General features: G+C 44.5%; 1 protein-coding gene across 1 annotated transcript in view; it reads left to right on the top strand.

Moving 5' to 3' along the window:
* LOC126251632 (F-box only protein 32) overlaps nucleotides 1–20,503 on the top strand; it is a 554,853-nt gene that overhangs the window by 127,418 nt on the left and 406,932 nt on the right. The window contains exon 2 of the mRNA XM_049952177.1: nucleotides 19,157–19,213. Coding sequence (XP_049808134.1) covers nucleotides 19,157–19,213 — 57 coding nt within the window. The remainder of the gene's footprint in view (nucleotides 1–19,156; nucleotides 19,214–20,503) is intronic.

The following is a 20,503-nucleotide window of genomic DNA, read 5'->3' as shown; positions in this document are numbered from 1 at the left end:
TCAGAAGTGCTAGTTTTCGTTAATTAACATGCCATATTCTGTGCAAAATTACGTGGAGCAGTAAAAACTCTTTGTTGGAAAGCCGTACAGTCCAAAATCAGTATGCCCATCAGGCAAAACAGCCTTAAGCATTGAGGTAATCATCCCACCGACGGACCAGGTTGAAGATGTACTACTGCGTGAAGTAGTCCGTAATTGCCTGCTGAACATCCTCGTCCGACAAGAAACGTTGCCCCTCAAAGTTTTTTTTTTTTTCAGAAAACTTGGTAATTGCATGAGGAAATGTCTCCGATTTGTAGGTAATAGATGAGGCTGCTGGCCTCCCAGATCGACCACCGCATTGGAGTTGCGCTATGTTGCATATACGCTGCACCAACGCCCACAGATGGAACCTTGTTCATTGTCCCTCATAATAGCCTATTGCAAATAAAAAAAATGTGTTTGAATGATGGAAGGTAAGTTCGAGTCTTTATGTCCCTTGGACATCGTAGTCATGACACACACACACACACACACACACACACACACACACACACACACACACACACACAAACCGAGCAAGGTGGCGCAGTGGTTAGCACATTTGACTTGTATTTGTGAGGACAATGGTTCAAATTCAGATGCCGGGATGGTTATTTTGAAAAAGTCACGGCGAGTTTCCTTCCCCATCCTTCCAGAACACGAGCTTGTGCTCCGTCTCTAATGACCTCGTCATCGACGGGATTCTGAACTTTAATCTTCCTTCCTTCCAGACTGACTTACACGTCTGATTTCTCATGGATGAAGAAATAAATCGACCGAGATCTTGTCGAGTGAAGAGAAAAAGACTGTAGCATTCGCCTGATGGGAAATCACAGAACATCTAAATCAGGATTTGCGAATGAATTTTTCCAAAAGTTATTCCCCCTCGCTCATGTGTTATCAGAGGTAAGAAACAGAAAATAGCCAAAGTTCATGTTGTCCCTTGGCATGGTGACATTTTTTCTTGATTAATGCACAATGCATTTCCTACTGAAACATCTTTTTCCGGTATTTCGACTTACTGATACGAAAGAGTGTGGTTGTTAAATTATTTACTAATTACTACAGAAATTCAGTGGAAAATGTAAAGAACGAAGCATGTGAATTACATACCAGCCTGAATTTCTAGTTCTCCGTTTCAGCTGATATGGACACTAATGGTAGTTCATATAATGTGTGATAAGGCTAAAGAAGTAATGGAGGTTATATTTACCGTCGCACATCCACAAATTCAGAAGCAATAAGCTGCTCCTAATAGCGCGCTATTTTCCTGGTTTACATATGTCACCTCAGCTTGCATCCAGCGTGCACGTACGAGGCTGAAATACGGATGGGACAAACCGACTGGTTAAAACCGATATCGGTGTTTTAGTTCTGAATAACCGGTATTTTTCGGTAATTGTTTGGTCTCTGTTATAACAGGTGTTTATTATATTTTCCAATAATCGAGTAAAAACAATTGGCCTTGGCAGCAGTGTTAAAATTTTTCATTTTTAAATAAACCTTTTTTAAGAACGGAGTAATTTCTATTCGTAAAATCTGCATTGGTTTGGAATATTGCGTTATCATATAGAACTGTAAAAGCGATCAGAGCTATTGTAATAACAATTCCGAGAGAAACGAGCAACAAACGCGTGGCATAAGAACTGGTGCATCATTGCTGAGACAATAATATCCCTGTTGCCGTGTGTTGTGGCTTAAGGTAAGCGTGAACGCGCAGTGTGCATGACTTGGCCCCCATCGGCTCTCTACGCAAGTTTCCCGTTGACGTCGCTGGACACCCATTGTATTGCACTCTGGAAATAATTTTACGAAGTGACGTAGCAATGAGGTGCAATGCTTCATTTGCTTTAAAAGGTTAAAGATTAATCTGCCAGTTCTGTGAAATATTAAAAGAGAGAAGAAATTATGGTAATGGTAACAACAAAACTTAACAATTCATTCATAGTATACAATAAAAATAGAAAATCTGAAAATGACTTACAAGTTCACGGCGCCCTCCATTGGTAATGCCGGAATTCAATATGGTGTTGGCCCACCCTTAGCCTTGTTGACAGCTGCCACTCTCGCAGGCATACGTTCAATCAGGTGCTGGAAGGTTTCTTGGGGAATGACAGCCCATTCTTCACAGAGCGCTGCACTGAAGACAAGTATCTATGACAGTCGGTGAGGCCTGGCACAAAGTCGGCGTTCCAAAACATCCCGAAGGTGTTCTATACGATTCAGGTCAGGACTCTGTGCAGGCCAGTCCATTACAGTGATATTATTGAGTAACCACTCCTCCACAGGCCGTCCATTATGAACAGGTGCTAGATCGTGGTGAAAGATGCAATCGCCATCCCCGAATTGCTCTTCAACAGCGGGAAGCAAGAATGTGCTTAAGACATCAATGTAAGAATGTGCTGTGATAGCACCACGCAAAACAAGGGATGATGAAAACCCTTTCCATGAAAAACATGACCACGCCATAACACCACCGCATCCGAATTTTACTGTTGGTACTACACGCGCTGGTAGATTACGTTCACCGGGCATTCGCCATACCCACACCCTGCCATCGGATCGCCACATTATGTACCGTGGTTCGTCACTCCACACTACGTTTTTCCACTGTTCAATCATCCAATGTTTACGCTCCTTACACCAAGCGAGGCGTCGTTTGGCATTTACCGGCGTGATGTGTGGCTTATGAGCAGCCGCTCGACCATGAAAAACACGTTTCCTCACCTCCCGCCTAACTGTCATAGTGCTTGCAGTGGATCCTGATGCAGTTTGGAATTCCTGTGTGATGGTCTGGATAGATGTCTGCCTATTAAACATTACGACCCGCTTCAACTGTCGGCGGTCTCTACCAATCAAAAGACGAGGTCGGCCTATACACTTTTGTGCTCTACGTGTCCCTTCACGTTTCCACTTCACTATCACATCGGAAACAGTGGACCTAGGGATGTTTACGAGTATGCAAATCTCGCGTACAGACGTATGACACAAGTGACACCGAATCACCTGACCACGTTCGAAATCCGTGAGTTCCGCAGAGCGCCCCATTCTGCTCTCTCACGATGTCTACTGAGGTCGCTGATGCGGAGTACCTGGCCGTAGGTGGCAGCACGATGCACCTAATATGAAAAACGTTTGTTTTTGTGGGGGTCCGGATACTTTTGATCACATAGTGTAGCTTTATCTGCTTGTAGCCCTTAAAAACGGACATATTAATATGAAAAATAAAGTTCTTCATCCTCAGTTTCGCCCTTTGCACTGACTATTCAGAATGCCCAAATAGTAGTATGATCCCCGATTACGACGTGATTTTGAGCAGTTTTCCAAAAAATTAGAATCAGTAGGAGTGTACAGGTGATTATCTTTTTTTGTACTCTTCAACCAATCACCTTTTGAGAAAACGGTGAACGGACAAGTTTTCTTTTATTTGTCTGTTGAATTTAATATTTAGAGTGAGTCAAGTTTTCTATCTCTGTTACATTTTTACGTTTATTGCGGGAAATAACAGGAATAAGAAACGGAAAATCGGTTATTTAAAAAACCGGGTATTTTCATAGGTTTTAACAGTTAGATTAAATTGGAGTGAAAGAAAACCTGTATAATAGAAAACCAGTTATTTCAGCGATAACTGCCGTCACTAGGCTGATACATGCGAGGCACGTAAAGTGAAATATTAAGTGACGACCGTTGTGCGGTAGACACCAGCTGTTTGCCGCGTCGTAAGCAGAGTGCGTGACAATCTGCAGCCCTGCGTGACGCGTCACGCAAGCTGATGCTTCACGCCAACCTCGTCCGCAAAGTTCTCGCTAATTAGCAATGTAACGTAGCATGTCTCACCGCAGTCGTCAGTGAAATTATGTCTCGCTTAAGTGTGTAGTTGAGATTTGCTATTAGCATACCTAGCGTAATTTTGTAACGAAATGTGTGTAAGGGCCAAGAATGAGAGACATTAATTACATCATTTCGTGATATTGCTTAATCGTTGCGAAGCAAATTTTCGATAATTTTTCACCTCACGGGAACCAAGAATGTCTTCGGTAAATTCACAGAGGCGAGTTCGACAAGGTATCTGTCATCGAATGAATGGGCCGGCCGGACTGGCCGAGCTGTTCTAGGCGCTACAGTTTGGAACCGCGCAACCGCTACGGTCGCAAGTTCGAATCCTGCCTCGGGTATGGATGTGTGTGATGTCTTTAGGTTATGAAACTTCCTGGCAGATTAAAACTGTGTGCCCGACCGAGACTCGAACTCGGGACCTTTGCCTTTCGCGGGCAAGTGCTCTACCATCTGAGCAACCGAAGCACGACTCACGCCCGGTCCTCACAGCTTTACTTCTGCCAGTATCTCGTCTCCTAGGAGAGCTTCTGTAAAATTTGGAAGGTAGGAGACGAGATACTGGCAGAAGTAAAGCTGTGAGGACCGGGCGTGAGTCGTGCTTCGGTAGCTCAGATGGTAGAGCACTTGCCCGCGAAAGGCAAAGGTCCCGAGTTCGAGTCTCGGTCGGGCACACAGTTTTAATCTGACAGGAAGTTTCATATCAGCGCACACTCCGCTGCAGAGTGAAAATCTCATTCTGGAAACGTCTTTAGGTTAGTTAGGTTTAAGCAGTTCTAAGTTCTAGGGGACTGATGACCTCTGAAGTTAAGTCCCATAGTGCTCAGAGCCTCGAATGAATGGTTGAAGTTACCGGTGATCAAACAGGCATTTTGAAGTATTGGTTACACAAGTTCGAAGCTTGACCTCAGTCGGCCCTAAGTTAAAGTGAGTTTTATCCCTGCCAATGTTTTTCACATCAGGAAAGAAACCAAGTTCAACTGTTAGTGGCATTTTTTACTTTAAACTGCATCCACTTCCCCACTGACAGGGTGAGCCGGTTCAGAGGTTGGAGCAGTTTTTCTCGTGAAACACAGTGGAAATATAGCTAAAGCTCTGTTTATTGGCTCTGATATGCCTTCGACATCGACCAGCCGCCGTGTCATCCTTGGCCCGTGGCGTCATTCGGATGCAGTACGGAGGAGCATGGGGTCAGCAAACCACACACCGGGCCTTTGTCAGGGTAGGTAATTTTTTAAAAGTAGCTCCGCAGTCCTCCCACTAAGGAAAAATCCCTTTATATACACCGTGTAGTCATATGATTTTGACCACCGACTTCGATCGACGTCAACGAGCAATAACCAATAACCGCGTACAGATGGCAGGTGGCAGCACTAGCAGTGGAGGGTACATAAAGCTTGTGGGGGGGGGGGGGGGGGACGCGGAAAACAGTGCAGTCGTTGTCGCAATGCGGAAACGGAGTGATTTATCTGACCTCCAACAGGGCATGATCATTGGCTTTCGAGCCAAGGGTGGAAGCATTTCCGAAGTGGCTAAGTTTGTAAACTGTCAGCATACAGTCATGTTTAAAGTATACCGTGCATAGCAAAACGGCGCTGTCCAAAACCGCCGCCGAGGCAACAGTGGCGCCCAACATGGCAGGAATGAATGACGGCTGCGGAGATGCGTACGGTCGAATAGAAGTGCAGCTGTTTATTAAATGACCGCCCAGATGGCGCAAATGGCTCTAAGCACTATGGGACTTAACATATGAGGTCATCAGTCCCCTAGAACTTAGAACTACTTAAACCTAACTAACCTAAGGACATCACACACATCCATGCCTAAGGCAGGATTGGAACCTGCGACCGTAGCAGCAGCGCGGTTCTGGACTGAAGCGTCTAGAACCGCTTGGCCACAGCAGTCGGTCCGCCTAGATGAACCAAGGAGCTACCAACAGTGTCTCCTCAACCACCGAACGTTGCTACGTGTGGGCCTCTGCAGCAGGCGTCTGCTTCATGCACCCTCGCTGACTGCTGTTCATCTATGATGAAGGCTGGAATTTGCACGCCAGTACCGCAACTGGGCGTCGTCTTGAGTTGCGACAGGTGTCCTTTTCAGATGAAACATGTGCTATGCCCCATTAGATAGAAGACTGTTGGCACGTAAGGCGTGAAGCGTCTGAAAACCAACAGCGTACAGGCAGGAGGGGGGAGCGCTACGGTCTGGGGAATATTTTCGTGGCATTCCCTGGGTGGTCTGGTTATTCTAGAAGGCACAGTCATACAAATATGCATCTATCCTTGGGAACCATCTCTACCCGTACATACAGTTTGTTTCTCCTCGAGACAACGGCACCTACCAGCAGGACAGTGCAATGTGTCACACGACTCCCAGTGTATGTGCATGGTTCGAAGAGCACCAATTTGAGTTTACCGTACTCCCTTCTCCACCAAACTCTCCAGATTTAAACTCAATCGAGAATCTGTGGAACCAGTTCGATCGGGCTGTTAGCGCCATGGATCCTCAACCGATAAACCTATCGCAGCTGACCAAGGGACTGGAATCGGCATGGCTCCACATCCCTGTCGGTACCTTCCAGAACCTCACTCACAGTCATCCTGTACATCTTGCAGTCGTCCATCATGCAGAAGGTGGTTATTCAGGCTTTTGACAGGCGCCCACATTAATGTGGCTGGGTAGTGTGTAACTAACCCTATCTGACTGATTCATTTTTTACTACTGTAACCGCCTCTGCTCTTGTATAGAGAGTGTGAGATGCACAAGTTCTTATATCTGATTTAATGCCCGTAGTAATATTTATGTAGGCTGACGTCCATGCACGAAGTCATTTTTCATGTGCAGTAATCAATCCAGAGAAAGTGGTCCAACATTTACTCTTACTGAAAACACTTGTTGCAGATTGCAACATTTTTTGGTAATATACATTTTTGGTAATATAAGCTACTCATTAACAGCAACAGGCATCTTGTGCAAAGCAATGTCATGTACCTTCCTTAATGTAATTTTTCTACACGGCGTGGTCTCCAGAAAATATAGGACATGGGCTCTAGTAACGTAAAACACATTCAGCTCGGTCAGTCTGAACTGTGAGCCACGATGTTGGTAGAAACGATCAAAATAGATTAACTATGCTGCAGACCTTCGGATAACTCGGGATTACATTGGAGGTAGGCGTCAAAATAGTGTCACCATGCCCTGACTCCTAAGTCTTGCATCTCTCTATCTAAAGCACAGCGTCGTTTTTCCAAACACACTTCTGTAGTTGGGAACTGTCTACGTTGTTTTGGTAGTGCAGCAGTGTTCTTTGTTCATCAGTGACAGGGAAAAATCTACAATACTACACATGAAAGGATTGCTGTCCACAAGAAATACTCTCAAGCCCTGAACCTTGGAGCAGGAATATTAGAACAAAGAACTGATTTTTTTGTCTGCTTTCCCTCCTCCCCCCGCCCCCGCCCCCGCCCCCCCCCCTTTGGTTTCAAAGCAATTTGTACCGATTAAAGGAAAGGAGGGGACGTACAATAACGTATCAAGAAATTAACCCAGTGGTCTACGGCTCCATCAGCAGACCAAAGCTCGGAACCGAACCTCATCTGGTAAAGCAACCTGAATGGGAACGAATCGTGATTCAGACTGAACATGAGGTCCTCCCACGTGTGAGCAAGGTGAACTGTTTTGTAGGTGGCAGCAGAAAAAAAAACGATCTTCATTAATTATATCCCTGATAAAGTACTGTGTTGTTAAATTCAACTTCGGTGTGATGTCTGCCTTTTCACATAAACGACTTCGCGTTCAGTTGTGCCAGAGTATCGGTGGGACAATATTGCCTTAATTTCTGCCAAAAGTCGTTCTGCCCATCTTTTGAGTATTTTCCCTTGTCTCTTACGACGCACATAGTAATTTCCATCCACTTTTCCGGTTTGCCGTCAGACTTGGTTTAATAGCAGACGACGCCAGATTTCCCCTTAATGTTGTAATTGATACTGGAGCCATCAAGAACAGCGGACGTAAAAGGGAGTGCTCCGTCTCATTTGGTGGGGCCTGGCTAATGTATGCATGTGATAGTCTAATAACGGCTTCTCAGAACGCCAGAGCACTCTGCTGCTGTCCCTGGCAGAACGGCAGTAGCCACCTGACAGCAGACGGTCGTTGCTGAATTTGTGAACCAGTTTCCGCAGTGCGCAAGTTGTAAAGTAGTCTTCAGATGTGGGCCTGAGCCCATACTGCACCTTTTGTGTTTCCTGTTGTGTGGTTATTAGTTCAGAGGCCTTATGTTAACATTTTGTATTCACAATGTCCTACAGCCTTCATGAAGCCGATGAACGACATTATATTTACTATTATGATCAAGACTATCCTGACATTAATCACTAGACAATGTGGTGTATGTCTGACCTTCGCCTTTATGACGGCTTGAACTGTGTTGGGGACACTTTCACTAAGGTGTCTGAACGCCTTTGAACAAAAGGCAGCCCATTCCTCCTAAAGAGCGAAATCCGAGAAGGAGATGACGTTGGACCCTAGGGTCTGGAGCGAAGTGGACATCGTAACTCGTCTCAAACTGGGTTCAGGTCACGACTTTATAAGGCCAGTCCATTTGTAGAATGATGTTATCCACAAACCAATCTCCCCAAATGCTGTTATGACAGTATACAGGGTGAGTCACTAACTATTGCACCAAGAATAACTCCGAAAGTATGATAGGCGCTGAAAAGTTTGAGACGAAAGTTGCATGGGACAACGGAGGCCATAATATGACGTTTTTTTGTTGCTGAGTGGGGTCGCTTCAGACATATGAAGGCCAACTTTGTGTTTTTTTTTATGTGATGCTATAGTTTGGTAGTTATTTTCTGACAGCGGCTATTGACACGAATCCAATAATGTGTAACAGTAAGGACTTTGAAGGTTAACGAAGATCATAGAGGAGCATGAACTTCCACTTACAGAAGGTGTTCGAAGTGACGACAATTGGTATCAATGCAGTGCTGCAATAGTCTTATCATGGATTGTTATTCCTTATCACATCGGCACTTACCGAAGCACATGTTCTAACAATGTAGAACACAAAAATCATTACAACCAATCTATTAACTTTTCTCTGTTTTCTATGAATCCAACCTTGAAACTTTTTGGGCTCACGGGGTTTATATATAACTGAAGTTCGTCAACATATGCTTACATTCAGCAAGTAATCAGAGTTCTCAGTGTCAGGGTAGCAATACTGAAGAAGAGCCCTTATTTTTCTGCTGATGTAGATTTTAAACAGAAGTAGTTAATAATTTAATTAGCATCTGACGAGACAATATTAGTCACCCGCATAGGAGAGTACGTTAGTGTGTTGTATATTTTGTAAAACTGGTTCTAGGCGGTCATGTGACTGCCCATCGCTGATGCAAGTCATTGCAGCGAAGTGCTCTACAATGATTAGCAAGATCATTATGACCACATACTTAAGAGCCGATGTGCTCACCTTTGGCACGGATAATAGCGGCAACGCGTCGTGGCGTTGAAGCAGTGAAGGCAGGTCGCTGGAGGGAGTGGGAGCGGTGAGATCTGACGCCACTTTCAGCCACGTTCCAGATTTGTTCGATTGGGTTCAGATCCGATGAGTTGGGGGGCCAGCACATCAATTGGAACTCGCTACTGTGTTCCTCTAACCACTCCACCATAGTCCTGGCCTTGTGACATGGCGTATTATCTTGTTGAAAGTGCCGTCGGAAAAATATGATCGTCAGGAAGGGGTGTATGTGGTCTGCAACCAGTGTACGATACTCCTAGGCTGTCACGGTGCAACACTTCGGCACTGCCCCAATTACCAGTGCCGATGTTCACGTGCCCATTTTAGTCGTAGTTTCCGCTGTCGCTGTGACAACATTGGAACATGCATCAGTCGTCGGCTGCGGAGGCCCATCGTTAGTAGTGTTCGGTGCACCGTATGTTCAGACGCACTTGTACTCTGCCCAGCATTAAAGTCTGATGTTAGTTCCACCACAGTTCGCCGCCTGTCCTGTTTTACCAGTCTGCCCAGCCTACAACGACAGACATCTGTAAAGAGGTTGTGACCGCCCAACCGGGCGACGTCTGGACGTTGTTTCACCTTGGCATGTTCTCAACATGCGTAACTGATATGCAGACTAGACTCACGAGCACTTGTGATTGTTCCTAACAATGCTGTTAGCTACTCGAAAGTAACATTGCGGGATTGCTATAAGGGACTATAGGATGATGAGTTATTTAGACTTGATGTATCGCGTGGCAGCTCTAGTTAAATACAGGTTAGATAATTTGTGTGTGTGTGTGTGTGTGTGTGTGTGTGTGTGTGTGTGTGTGTGTGTGTCTAGTAGCGTAAGTTTAGTCACATCCTGTATACATGATTATTTCTAAGTACCCCACATTTTTAAAAGACCGCGCAAAAACTTCAAGATACTGTATACAGAAAATAGACAACATCAGTGGGCAGTGTAGCTCTCAAAGTTTTTAATTCACGTTACAGATGCTAAATATAGGCACCGTTTGTGACTCGGCATACGTCAAACTACGCTTTTGCCGGGAAAGGCACAGGTGACAGCAGCCAGATTTGGAAATCTGCTCATTGGGTTGCCTATATGCAGCAGCGAACTAATTCGATGCGACAATACAGAGCAAATAGATGGTCTACGTGTTCTGACGCCGCTGCCCCTAGTGGTTCGCATTGCAACTACGCCACAGCGTGCATTGCGAATCTAAACTTTGCCAGAGGCTCCATCCTCTGATGTGAGTCGTTCTTCTGTATGTCTTGTAGTTTTTGCGCAGGCGTCTTTGGATCCCTGTGGTTGCTTGTGAATGACCCGGTATTTAGATGTAGAAAATGGTTCAAATGGCTCTGAGCACTATGGGACTTAACATCTATGGTCATCAGTCCCCTAGAACTTAGAACTACTTAAACCTAACTAACCTAAGGACACCACACAACACCCAGCCATCACGAGGCAGAGAAAATCCCTGACCCCGCCGGGAATCGAACCCGGGAACCCGGGCGTGGGAAGCGAGAACGCTACCGCACGACCACGAGATGCGGGCGTTTAGATGTGGATGCAGTTCGGATTTGTATTTGATTTATGGGTAGTCCTCTCGTATTTGCGACTGGTAGCAGATATTTTTCTTATCTCGCATCGTAACGGAGTGCCGCACTTGTTTTACGAGACAGGCTGCGCGAAGGGAGTCAGAAAGCACGGTGTGGCGGCACGGGGCACCGGACAGCGAGCGTTCACCGCTGGCGTCGATTTCCGGGGGGCGCGTCCGAGCAGCTCCCTCCCACGCTAATTGCCGCCATTTGCATAGCTGATTGTCGGCGACCGGAGCAGAGCCTGTCGGCCGGTTAGTCGGACCGCCGGCGGTACTGTGTGGGCGGCGGCGGTGAGCGTGGACCTGGCAGGTGAGGCGGCGTTCAGACGGCTCGCTACACCAGTCCTGTCCCCACACCAGTGGCGAGTGGCGGCTGCGAAACTAGGGTCAACTGCCGCCAAAACTCTTACGCCGTGTTTCCCCAAAACATCGCAATAGTTGTTTGCGTTTGGACGCTCACTATCTAGGTTATCAGCGTCCCAATATATTTTCCTTCGACGAGTGACCATTAAAAAACTTTCATCTATTCGTTTGGGCCCGCATCTCGTGGTCGTGTGGTAGCGTTCTCGCTTCCCACGCCCGGGTTCCCGGGTTCGATTCCCGGCGGGGTCAGGGATTTTCTCTGCCTCGTGATGGCTGGGTGTTGTGTGATGTCCTTAGGTTAGTTAGGTTTAAGTAGTTCTAAGTTCTAGGGGACTGATGACCATAGCTGTTAAGTCCCATCGTGCTCAGAGCCATTTGAACCATTCGTTTGGACAATACTGACACAGCATAAAATAATTTCCAATTGAAGATCCCTTAACTTAAAAGCGTAAAATTAGGCTGGCTGACCACTAATGGAAAAGGGAAGGAACGGCCTATCAGACAACTGTTAAAACCTGTAATACGCCGACCATGCAAGCTTAGGCTGCAGCCCAGATACAATAGCCGATGGCGCCGGAGCTGAAAACATCCACGCAGCTCCGAGCAGTGGTTCCCAATCTCTGTGAGACCACTGCCCTGAGTGCAGTCAGGTATTAGCAATTGTTCCCCTCAATCCCGCCAACATCAACACCATTAGCCGAACAAAATTTAAAAAGAAAGTAATTTCCTTGGAATGCTATTGTTTTTAACGAGACGAAAAATAAATATTAAATTTTTGTAGGTGTTTTGTTAAACTACGAACTAATGAGTCAATGGCACAATTGGCTCTGTTTATTTCTAACAGTCTTTTCATATAATGACCAAGGAATTCCCACTCCATTGCAAGTGCTCACTGCAACTCCGTCTCAGAAAAGCAAGCTAACAATCCACATTTAGGGTAGGCACTTCTTACAAAACTCGTTTCCCTTGCACAGCTCCTCTTCTTAGCGACACTTTCCTCACCCTCACCATTTCGCCCATTTCAAATGAAAATGCGGGTAGGTTACAGCGCGAACGCAATACTTACTGTAAATCACTATTTCTGGACTCTGTATTTCTCAATTGACCGAAATTGGAAAACATCAGGCTGCCAATGCATTGTTGCTGTAATGAAGCAATTTCTGGTCTATTGCGGGAACTACCCACAACTTGGAGAAGGCATTTTCAGGATATGTTTATGAGTATGTGATATATATGACTCAAATGTACTGTCATGTGTGCATGGTATAAAATATGTGCGTGATAGGTAAACCATCCGTGGAAGATACTATTCTTACATTTGTTTAACAGCCTGTAATCTCCACTACATCGTGTCACGCATCAAGGTCAGTATTCGGAAAAAAGTTAGTATCTCTTGTAACCATTACTGTAGTGTTACGAAGTAGTGATAGTAGTGATGATCTTTCAACCAGGAACGTCCACAGTGTTTCCTAGAAGCATATGCAGATAATGAGCAATTGCCATTTTACCGTACACAGCATGTGAAACGAACTGCGTGTGAGCTCATCCAACGCCAACATCTAGTCGGTTTACGGAGATACTCTTACAGCAGGCGCTTTTGGAGAAAACTTTCCGGACTTCCCAGCGTTATAGAAGGCGCAGAGTAATTCTCGGTTGTCAAGGTTGCAAAACTCCCCCCCCCCCCCCCCCAACCAGTGGCGTTCAAGAGTGGGGTGGAAGACAGATTGCAGGACGCACTTGGTTTTCACCGCATTTGCTTATTGTGTAGCAGTCTTCCACATAGCATTTAGGTGCCTTCAGCATTTATACAATATTTTGAAAATAGACAGAAATTTTGTCCCACTAGTGATTAATGTAATTCTGTTTGTAGTTCGATGCTTAGTAAGTTTTATTCTTGACATAGTGAATTGTCACCGTAGTTTACCTTTGTCTGTGAATCATTTTAAGGATCAATAAATTAAAGGTTAATTTTAACGAATATTACAATTTTTCTGTCCTGCGATTCTCTCATGAGGCGCCCCTTTTCTTCTTAACAGATGTCAGTCGTTCTATAACACTGCATTGTGGTCTTGCTGTATCGGCATTTCTGTGTAAAACACGTGCCATTACTAGGAACATTTTTGATAAACCAGGAAATGTAATTATTTTTTATGAATTTTTTGAGGTTTCTTTTTTTTTTGTAATGACGCTTCACCCGCATCTACACTAAGCAGCGTAAGTGGCTATCATTGCAAAAGACATTCTGTGGGGTTGAAAGCTACAAGGTCTAGAACAGCTTTAAAGCTAAGCGTTTTGAGTTCGCTAGTGTGGCAGACTGCTTGCCCTCACTGCCGCATAACCCTTGTCGACTCACGAAGCACAGCGAACAATACGCAGAAGCGTCACATTACAACACTTCACTTGGAGATACAAGACTGGGAACCATAACCCTCGCAATGCCAACCATTTTCAGTAACTTGTACTACCTAGGGGGATGGGGGGTGTTCTTTGTGTCCACCACAAAAAATTCAAAAAATAAATAAAATTCATCACTTGTTCTTCAATTACATTAATAACATACTTCTGAAACATCCGTTGATGCATAATCAGCATCCAGAACCTGAATATTTCTTTTAAAACTGTTTTCAAAAATGCATTTTATAACTTTCACTTACTTCGCCATTTAAGTTTACTAAGTATCATTACCTTAAGAAAAATTAGTAGTAAAAGTCGTTATATAACTCTTTGAGTTACTTTTGCACCGAAGTTCTGGTTGATTTTCCGTCCGAGAATACCTTCCATACTTGAAATTACAGGCTTTGGCAGTCCTGCAGTATTTGTAGCCTGTTCTTCAATGTATGGTTTCGTGAGCTGTAGTCCCAGTTCTTGAAGAAAAAGTCGTCGCTGATTAGGCTTTTTCTTATTCCAGTCCGGGAAGTCTTACAAAAATAGTGTACAACTATTGACCGCTGCTATGTCCACAAGAGTATAGAAAACAGACAGCGGCCACCTTCTTGTAGCCCTCATAGTTGAATGTTACCTTACCATTTGATCTATCATGCCAACGTCACCTTTAGTCTCATTATAATATAAATTTATAACTTTTCTTCTTAGTGTCAGTTGGTGAACCAATTGCAGCGTCATAGTGTTGAGATGATAGGAACAGTAGATTTCTTTTGGGTTTTTCGCGGGGGTATAACAAACAATTGTGATTGGAATACTTCCAGTATTAGTATCACTGAAAGCAAATTTACTAGACTATAATTCTCGTCTTGAGATATCTTTCAGTTCTTGAGGTATATGTTTCTTGTTAGTTCCCACGAAAATTAGTTTGTGACTCCTCCCTAGATCGTCGGCCACATCAATTGAAGTGTAATATCTGTCTGTGGTGACATTTCGCCCTGAATTATGTATAGGAACCACCAGGCGTTTGACCACAGTTGCAGCGGAATTTGATTGTTGTGTACCATCATTTCTTTCCCCAGCATAAGGCTCCATGCTGATACTATATCTGATCTTAGCGTCTGTGAGCATGTGTATACGTATAACGTATTTACCAGGTTTTTCTTTCATGAACACCTTGAAGGGACACCTGCCACAGAACAATGACAACATTTCATCAATAACAGTGCGCATATCAACAAAATAATATTTAGGCAGTAATTAATTCATTTTATCAAAAACTTCTCGTATTGTAGCAAACTTATCACGTTTCGTGCTATCGCTTCGCGACTATCTGGTCATCAAATCTTACTGTTTTACTAAGGTGCTGGAATGTAGTTCGGCTCATGGTAGCTGTATAAACAAACCTTCCTGAAGTGTAGGACCATAAATCTGTAACAGATGACTTACTGTCATTTTCCTTCCCCAGAATAAGAAGAAGCCCTATGTAGCCATTAATTCAAGTCTGTGTGCCTTGGGTATTTTCTGCCTCAATGCCTCTTCATTGGTATGCTTTATTATGACGTTGACTAATGCTGGAGACCGAAACTTTTTCAGATGATGCTCTTATTGTTCCTACTTTACGTTCGTCTCTTATGCCTTCTTTTCTGCCACTATGTTTTGTGCTACTCGTCTTCTAATGTGAGGAGGCTTGGAGTTATAAATTTTTTCCAGTGCTTGTAATGTACTTGTCACTAATCTCGCAAGCTGCGTCGTCATCAGTTTAAGACGCCCGGAGTTCATCTTCAACGTCTGTAGGGACTCTATCACTGTCCACATCCTCGCGCACAACATATTTCTCTTCACGTTCACTCACTACATCGTCAGTTTCATCAAATTCAATTTTAGAATCTGTAAATTCTTCCAAAATCTCTGATATTCCTCTGTCAGTAAATTGCTGTCAGTACATTTTCAATCACAGTTGTATCTAACACTGGACAAGTGCCACTGAACAGGAAACAATAAAGAACCAAAGGGAAAGGAATCATTGTTGAGACCATTGTTGCTGTCAACCCAGAGAAATATAATGTCCATGTGTTCTAAGGTCATGTAATACTATTATTTGTGGCGTAAGACGACAGTTGTGTCAATTCGCATCTACCACCAAGGAGGGGGGGGGGGGAGACTTTATGACCACCACCTCCCTTAAACTTAAAATTTCCGATTAAGCTTAAACGAAAAATGTAAAACAATCATAGAATATGGAAGAAGAGCCGGCCGCGGTGGCCGAGCGGTTCTAGGCGCTTCAGTCTGGAACCGCGCGACCGCTACGATCGCAGGTTCGATTCCTGTCTCGGGCACGGATGTGTGTGACGTCCTTAGGTTAGTTAGGTTTAAGTAGTTCTAAGTTCTAGGGGACTGATGACCTCAGACGTTAAGTCCCATAGTGCTCAGAGCCATCTGTTAACCACTTGTGTATCATTTGCTTCTCGATCGTGGTTGAGCGCCGACAGCAGCTTGGGGGCGGGGTTTCAGAGTTGTTAACAGTAAATGGCTCTAGCGAATCGTGTATGCTAATCCTACCGCATCACTGAACATTGGTAATGGAAATATAAGTTTCGGAAACCTATCTCTAAACAAAGTTCAAAGGAAAAAAAAATAGCTGTTCGGTGGATCTTCTCCTATAAAAAGATTATAAAGCTGCGGAACTGACAAGCATCTCACTGACGCACCAGATTGATGATAACCTTTTGGTAAAACACCGCATCGTGCTGCATGAAGAGGTCAGTAACTACCTGCTGCACATCCTCGTCCGACAGGAATCGTCAACCCGTCAAGGTCTGTGTAAGGGACCAAACGCTTAATAATCGTGTGAGGACTATAGGGCGGGTGCTGAGTTGGCGAAACTTCTCCGTTACGACATTTGCTATATGGGGACATGCGTCATGAAGCAGCAGCACGCCACTTGGCACACCATTCAATAATGGAGGTTTTCGACAGACATGCTGTCCCATACACATTCTTATTTCTCCGTTGGGTGTCAGCTGGTGTTTGTACTTCGGCAGCCAAGAAAGAATAACGACACGTTCGGATTGTTCGGGCGCATTTGGTAGTAACGGCGCTATAGTGCACGTTTCCGCATTTACCGCACGTTCGTCAGAAAGACACGAATGCCACAGTGATCCCTTGTCTACATGTCGGTCTTATGTACCACCATTTGTGTCGCTCTACGTTGCAGCAACACTATCAAACGGAAGCGTATTGATCGCCTCTTATACAGGGTGTTACAAAAAGGTACGGCCAAACTTTCAAGAAACATTCCTCACACACAAATAAAGAAAAGATGTTATGTGGACATGTGTTCGGAAACGCTTAATTTCCATGTTAGAGCTCATTTTAGTTTCGTCAGTATGTAGTGTACTTCCTCGATTCACCGCCATTTGGCCCAATTGAAGGAAGGTAATGTTGCAATTGTGCAATCACGTCATCAACACAGATTTTCTGTGAACGTTTGGGCAGGCATTGTTGGCCATGTCTTGATTGGGCCCCATGTTCTTCCACCTACGCTCAATGGAGCACGTTATCATGATTTCATACGGGATACTCTACCTGTGCTGCTAGAACATGTGCCTTTACAAGTACGACACAACATGTGGTTCATGCACGATGGAGCTCCTGCACATTTCAGTCGAAGTGTTCGTACGCTTCTCAACAACAGATTCGGTGACCGATGGATTGGTAGAGGCGGACCAATTCCATGGCCTCCACGCTCTCGTGACCTCAACCCTCTTGACTTTCATTTATGGGGGCATTTGAAATATCTTGTCTACGCAACCCCGGTACCAAATGTAGGGACTCTTCGTGCTCGTATTGTGGACGGCTGTGATACAATACGCCATTCTCCAGGGCTGCATCAGTGCATCAGGGATTCCATGCGACGGAGGGTGGATGCATGTATCCTCGCTAACGGAGGACATTTTGAACATTTCCTGTAACAAAGTGTTTGAAGTCACGCTGGTACGTTCTGTTGCTGTGTGTTTCCATTCCATGATTAATGTGACTTGAACAGAAGTAATAAAATGAGCTCTAACATGGAAGTAAGCGTTTCCGGACACATGTCCACATAACATATTTTCTTTCTTTGTGTGTGAGGAATGTTTCCTGAAAGTTTGGCCGTACCTTTCTGTAACACCCTGTATAAGAGATGGGAAAAGTTAAGGCTTTTCCCTATAGTATAAGGGGCGTTCGAAAAGAAAGGAGCCGGAGGCATAACTACACAAACCAGTACCTCTATGTTAGAAGTATTGACCCTGGCTGTTGAGACACTTGTCCCACTGTGACACAAGGCGGTGAATGGCTGTCTCATAAAGTTCACGGGGCTGCGATGTTAACCAGTTCCGCACGTACAGCTGGACGTTGTCGTTCGAGGTGAATCGTTTGCCCCTGGGAGTCTCTTTAAGGGACCCCCCCTTCTGATTCACTTCATGCAGCACGGGGCAACAGTGAATGCAGACTCACAGACCTTGACCACCCTTCGCCAAGCTATCAAATCAAAACGACCAGGCAGTCTCACCCGTGGGGTCATTCTGCTGCACGGCATTGCAAGGTCTCACATGTCCAACACAGTCTCGGCACTCCTGCAGAAATTCAAATGGGAGGGTTTCGGCCACCCTCCATACAGTCCGGACCTCTCGCCCTGTGATTACGCCATTTTGGTCCCCTTAAAAAGTCTCTGAGGGACAAACGATTCACCTCGGACGACGACGTGCAGCTGTACGTGCGGAATTGGTTAACATCGCAGCCACGGGAATTTTATGAGACAGCCATTCACCGTCTTTTCTCACAGTGGGACCAGCGTCTCAAAAGCGAGGGGTCAATACGTCTAGCATACAGGTACTGGTTTCTGTAATTATGCCTCCGGCTCGTTTCTTTTTGAACACCCCTTACATGTACCCAATGTGAAACCCATAAGACGTAACAAGCCCAATTCATGGAAAGTTTAAGACATAAAAACGAGACATTCGGCAAAAGACATTACGCAAAAGGAGCTCGTAATTTTGTTGTATGTTTAATCCTCTTACATTCTGAATCAGCAGAGATATTGAATCAAGTACAGTTTTTTAAAAATGGAGCAATGCCTTCAGAAACTCTTGAAGAAAGAGTGCAGAGATAAAATACTTGTTTAAAGGAGCATATTGATTGCTTTATTATTAAATAAACCGCACAAAAAAATAACCAGTTTTCTGTTGGACAACGTAACAGCACATTAGCTCCAAGTCAAAAGCGTACAATATCATACGTTCCTTTCGTTGATGCGCTCGTTATAGGTATTGCAAATGGAAAATCTTAGAATGTTTAGGGAACTGCTGTGCTTTGCCCACAACCCAGCGTTTGAACTTAACTGCGGGTATTGTCAGTAACATCGTTGCAATAAAACTTATGTCTCAGAGCGTGGTTTCATTTGTTCCAGATGCGGCACCACAGCCCTCGGAACGTTCAGCGCAGACCTGAGCTTCTCCAACAGGTGGTAAGTCAGCTTGCGAGCCACACCGTGTACCAGGAACCAGGGGAACGCTCTTGTCTCGGTTTAGATGTCACTTGAAACATTCTCAGGGATCAGATCGTGTTATAAACGTCTGGTGGTATGCACGTGTGGTTTTAAGAAGTTATCCGCCATCGCAACCGAGGTAGCTCACGCACACTTGGCCCTTGGTTTTGGCGTTCGACTCTGGTCCAAATCCTAGTGATGGAAGTAGTTTCCGCTGCCAATATTTGACGGGGAAGGGGAAGAGAAAAAATATTGTGGAGATTTCTGATCATAGACCTTGCACCAATGACCAGGGTTAAATTCCGAAACTCTCCACAGTGTGACGGAATACTGGCTTGTGAACATGTGACACTGCTGACGGGGATATTGAGCTTTGCGCCCCCTTCGCCCTATTAGTAAGGAGCAGCACGAGGTTTTAAACTATTTTCTTTGTATCACTACTACCACGACCATTACCAGCACGATCATCACGTATGTATTGAGTGTAGAGTCATGATGCATGTGGAATTGAATTTTGTTGTTTACGATTATCATGATTATCATAAACGACACTTATTAATAGCATACACTGACAGAAGTCAGTATGAACCAATAGTACCAAATGGCATTTACTTACACAGGGTGGTCTGAAGCAGACTGAAAAGCGTGTAAGGATGCTGAGGGAGGTAGAACTGAGAAATAATTGCTAAGAAAAAAAATTTAGATTCGTTGCGCCGAGTTATTTACCGTCGAAGTTAGCCAATCAGGTCGTCTTGCGCGCAAATTCAAACAGCCTGCCAGAGGAGGAGTCGCCAAATTTGTTCTCCTCAAGCCGATCCAACGTAGCTTTTGCTCATATCGTTTCAATTTATCACTTTCAAAAAAGACACATTGTAACTGTTAGTGAAGCAAGCTGTAATTCATGGACACTCAGGCGTCTGTGCATTATCGCATTTTAGCGCGTGCAAGTGCTTGAATTTGCGCGCGCAACGACCTGATTGGCTAATTTCAATGCTAAATAACTCGAAACGGCGCAACTTATCGGATTTTTTTCTTAATTATTATTTCTTAGCACTTCTTCCTCTGCAACAAACAAGTTTTTCAAACTGTTTCTGACCACTTTGTATACGCTTTAGCAAATTTTTCATTTTATTTTAAAGAGTTATCACACTGAGTTAATTGCAGAACGACGCGTTAATAGTGATGCCTGAACCATTTACTTCGATAACAACATTGCTGTAGCTACATGTGCTGACGTTTAAAAAATTTTTACAGTCCTAATTACATTAG

The sequence above is a fragment of the Schistocerca nitens genome, chromosome 4 (assembly GCF_023898315.1).
Source record: "Schistocerca nitens isolate TAMUIC-IGC-003100 chromosome 4, iqSchNite1.1, whole genome shotgun sequence".
Lineage (NCBI taxonomy): Eukaryota > Metazoa > Arthropoda > Insecta > Orthoptera > Acrididae > Schistocerca > Schistocerca nitens.
This window is presented reverse-complemented; position numbering and strand designations above follow the sequence as displayed.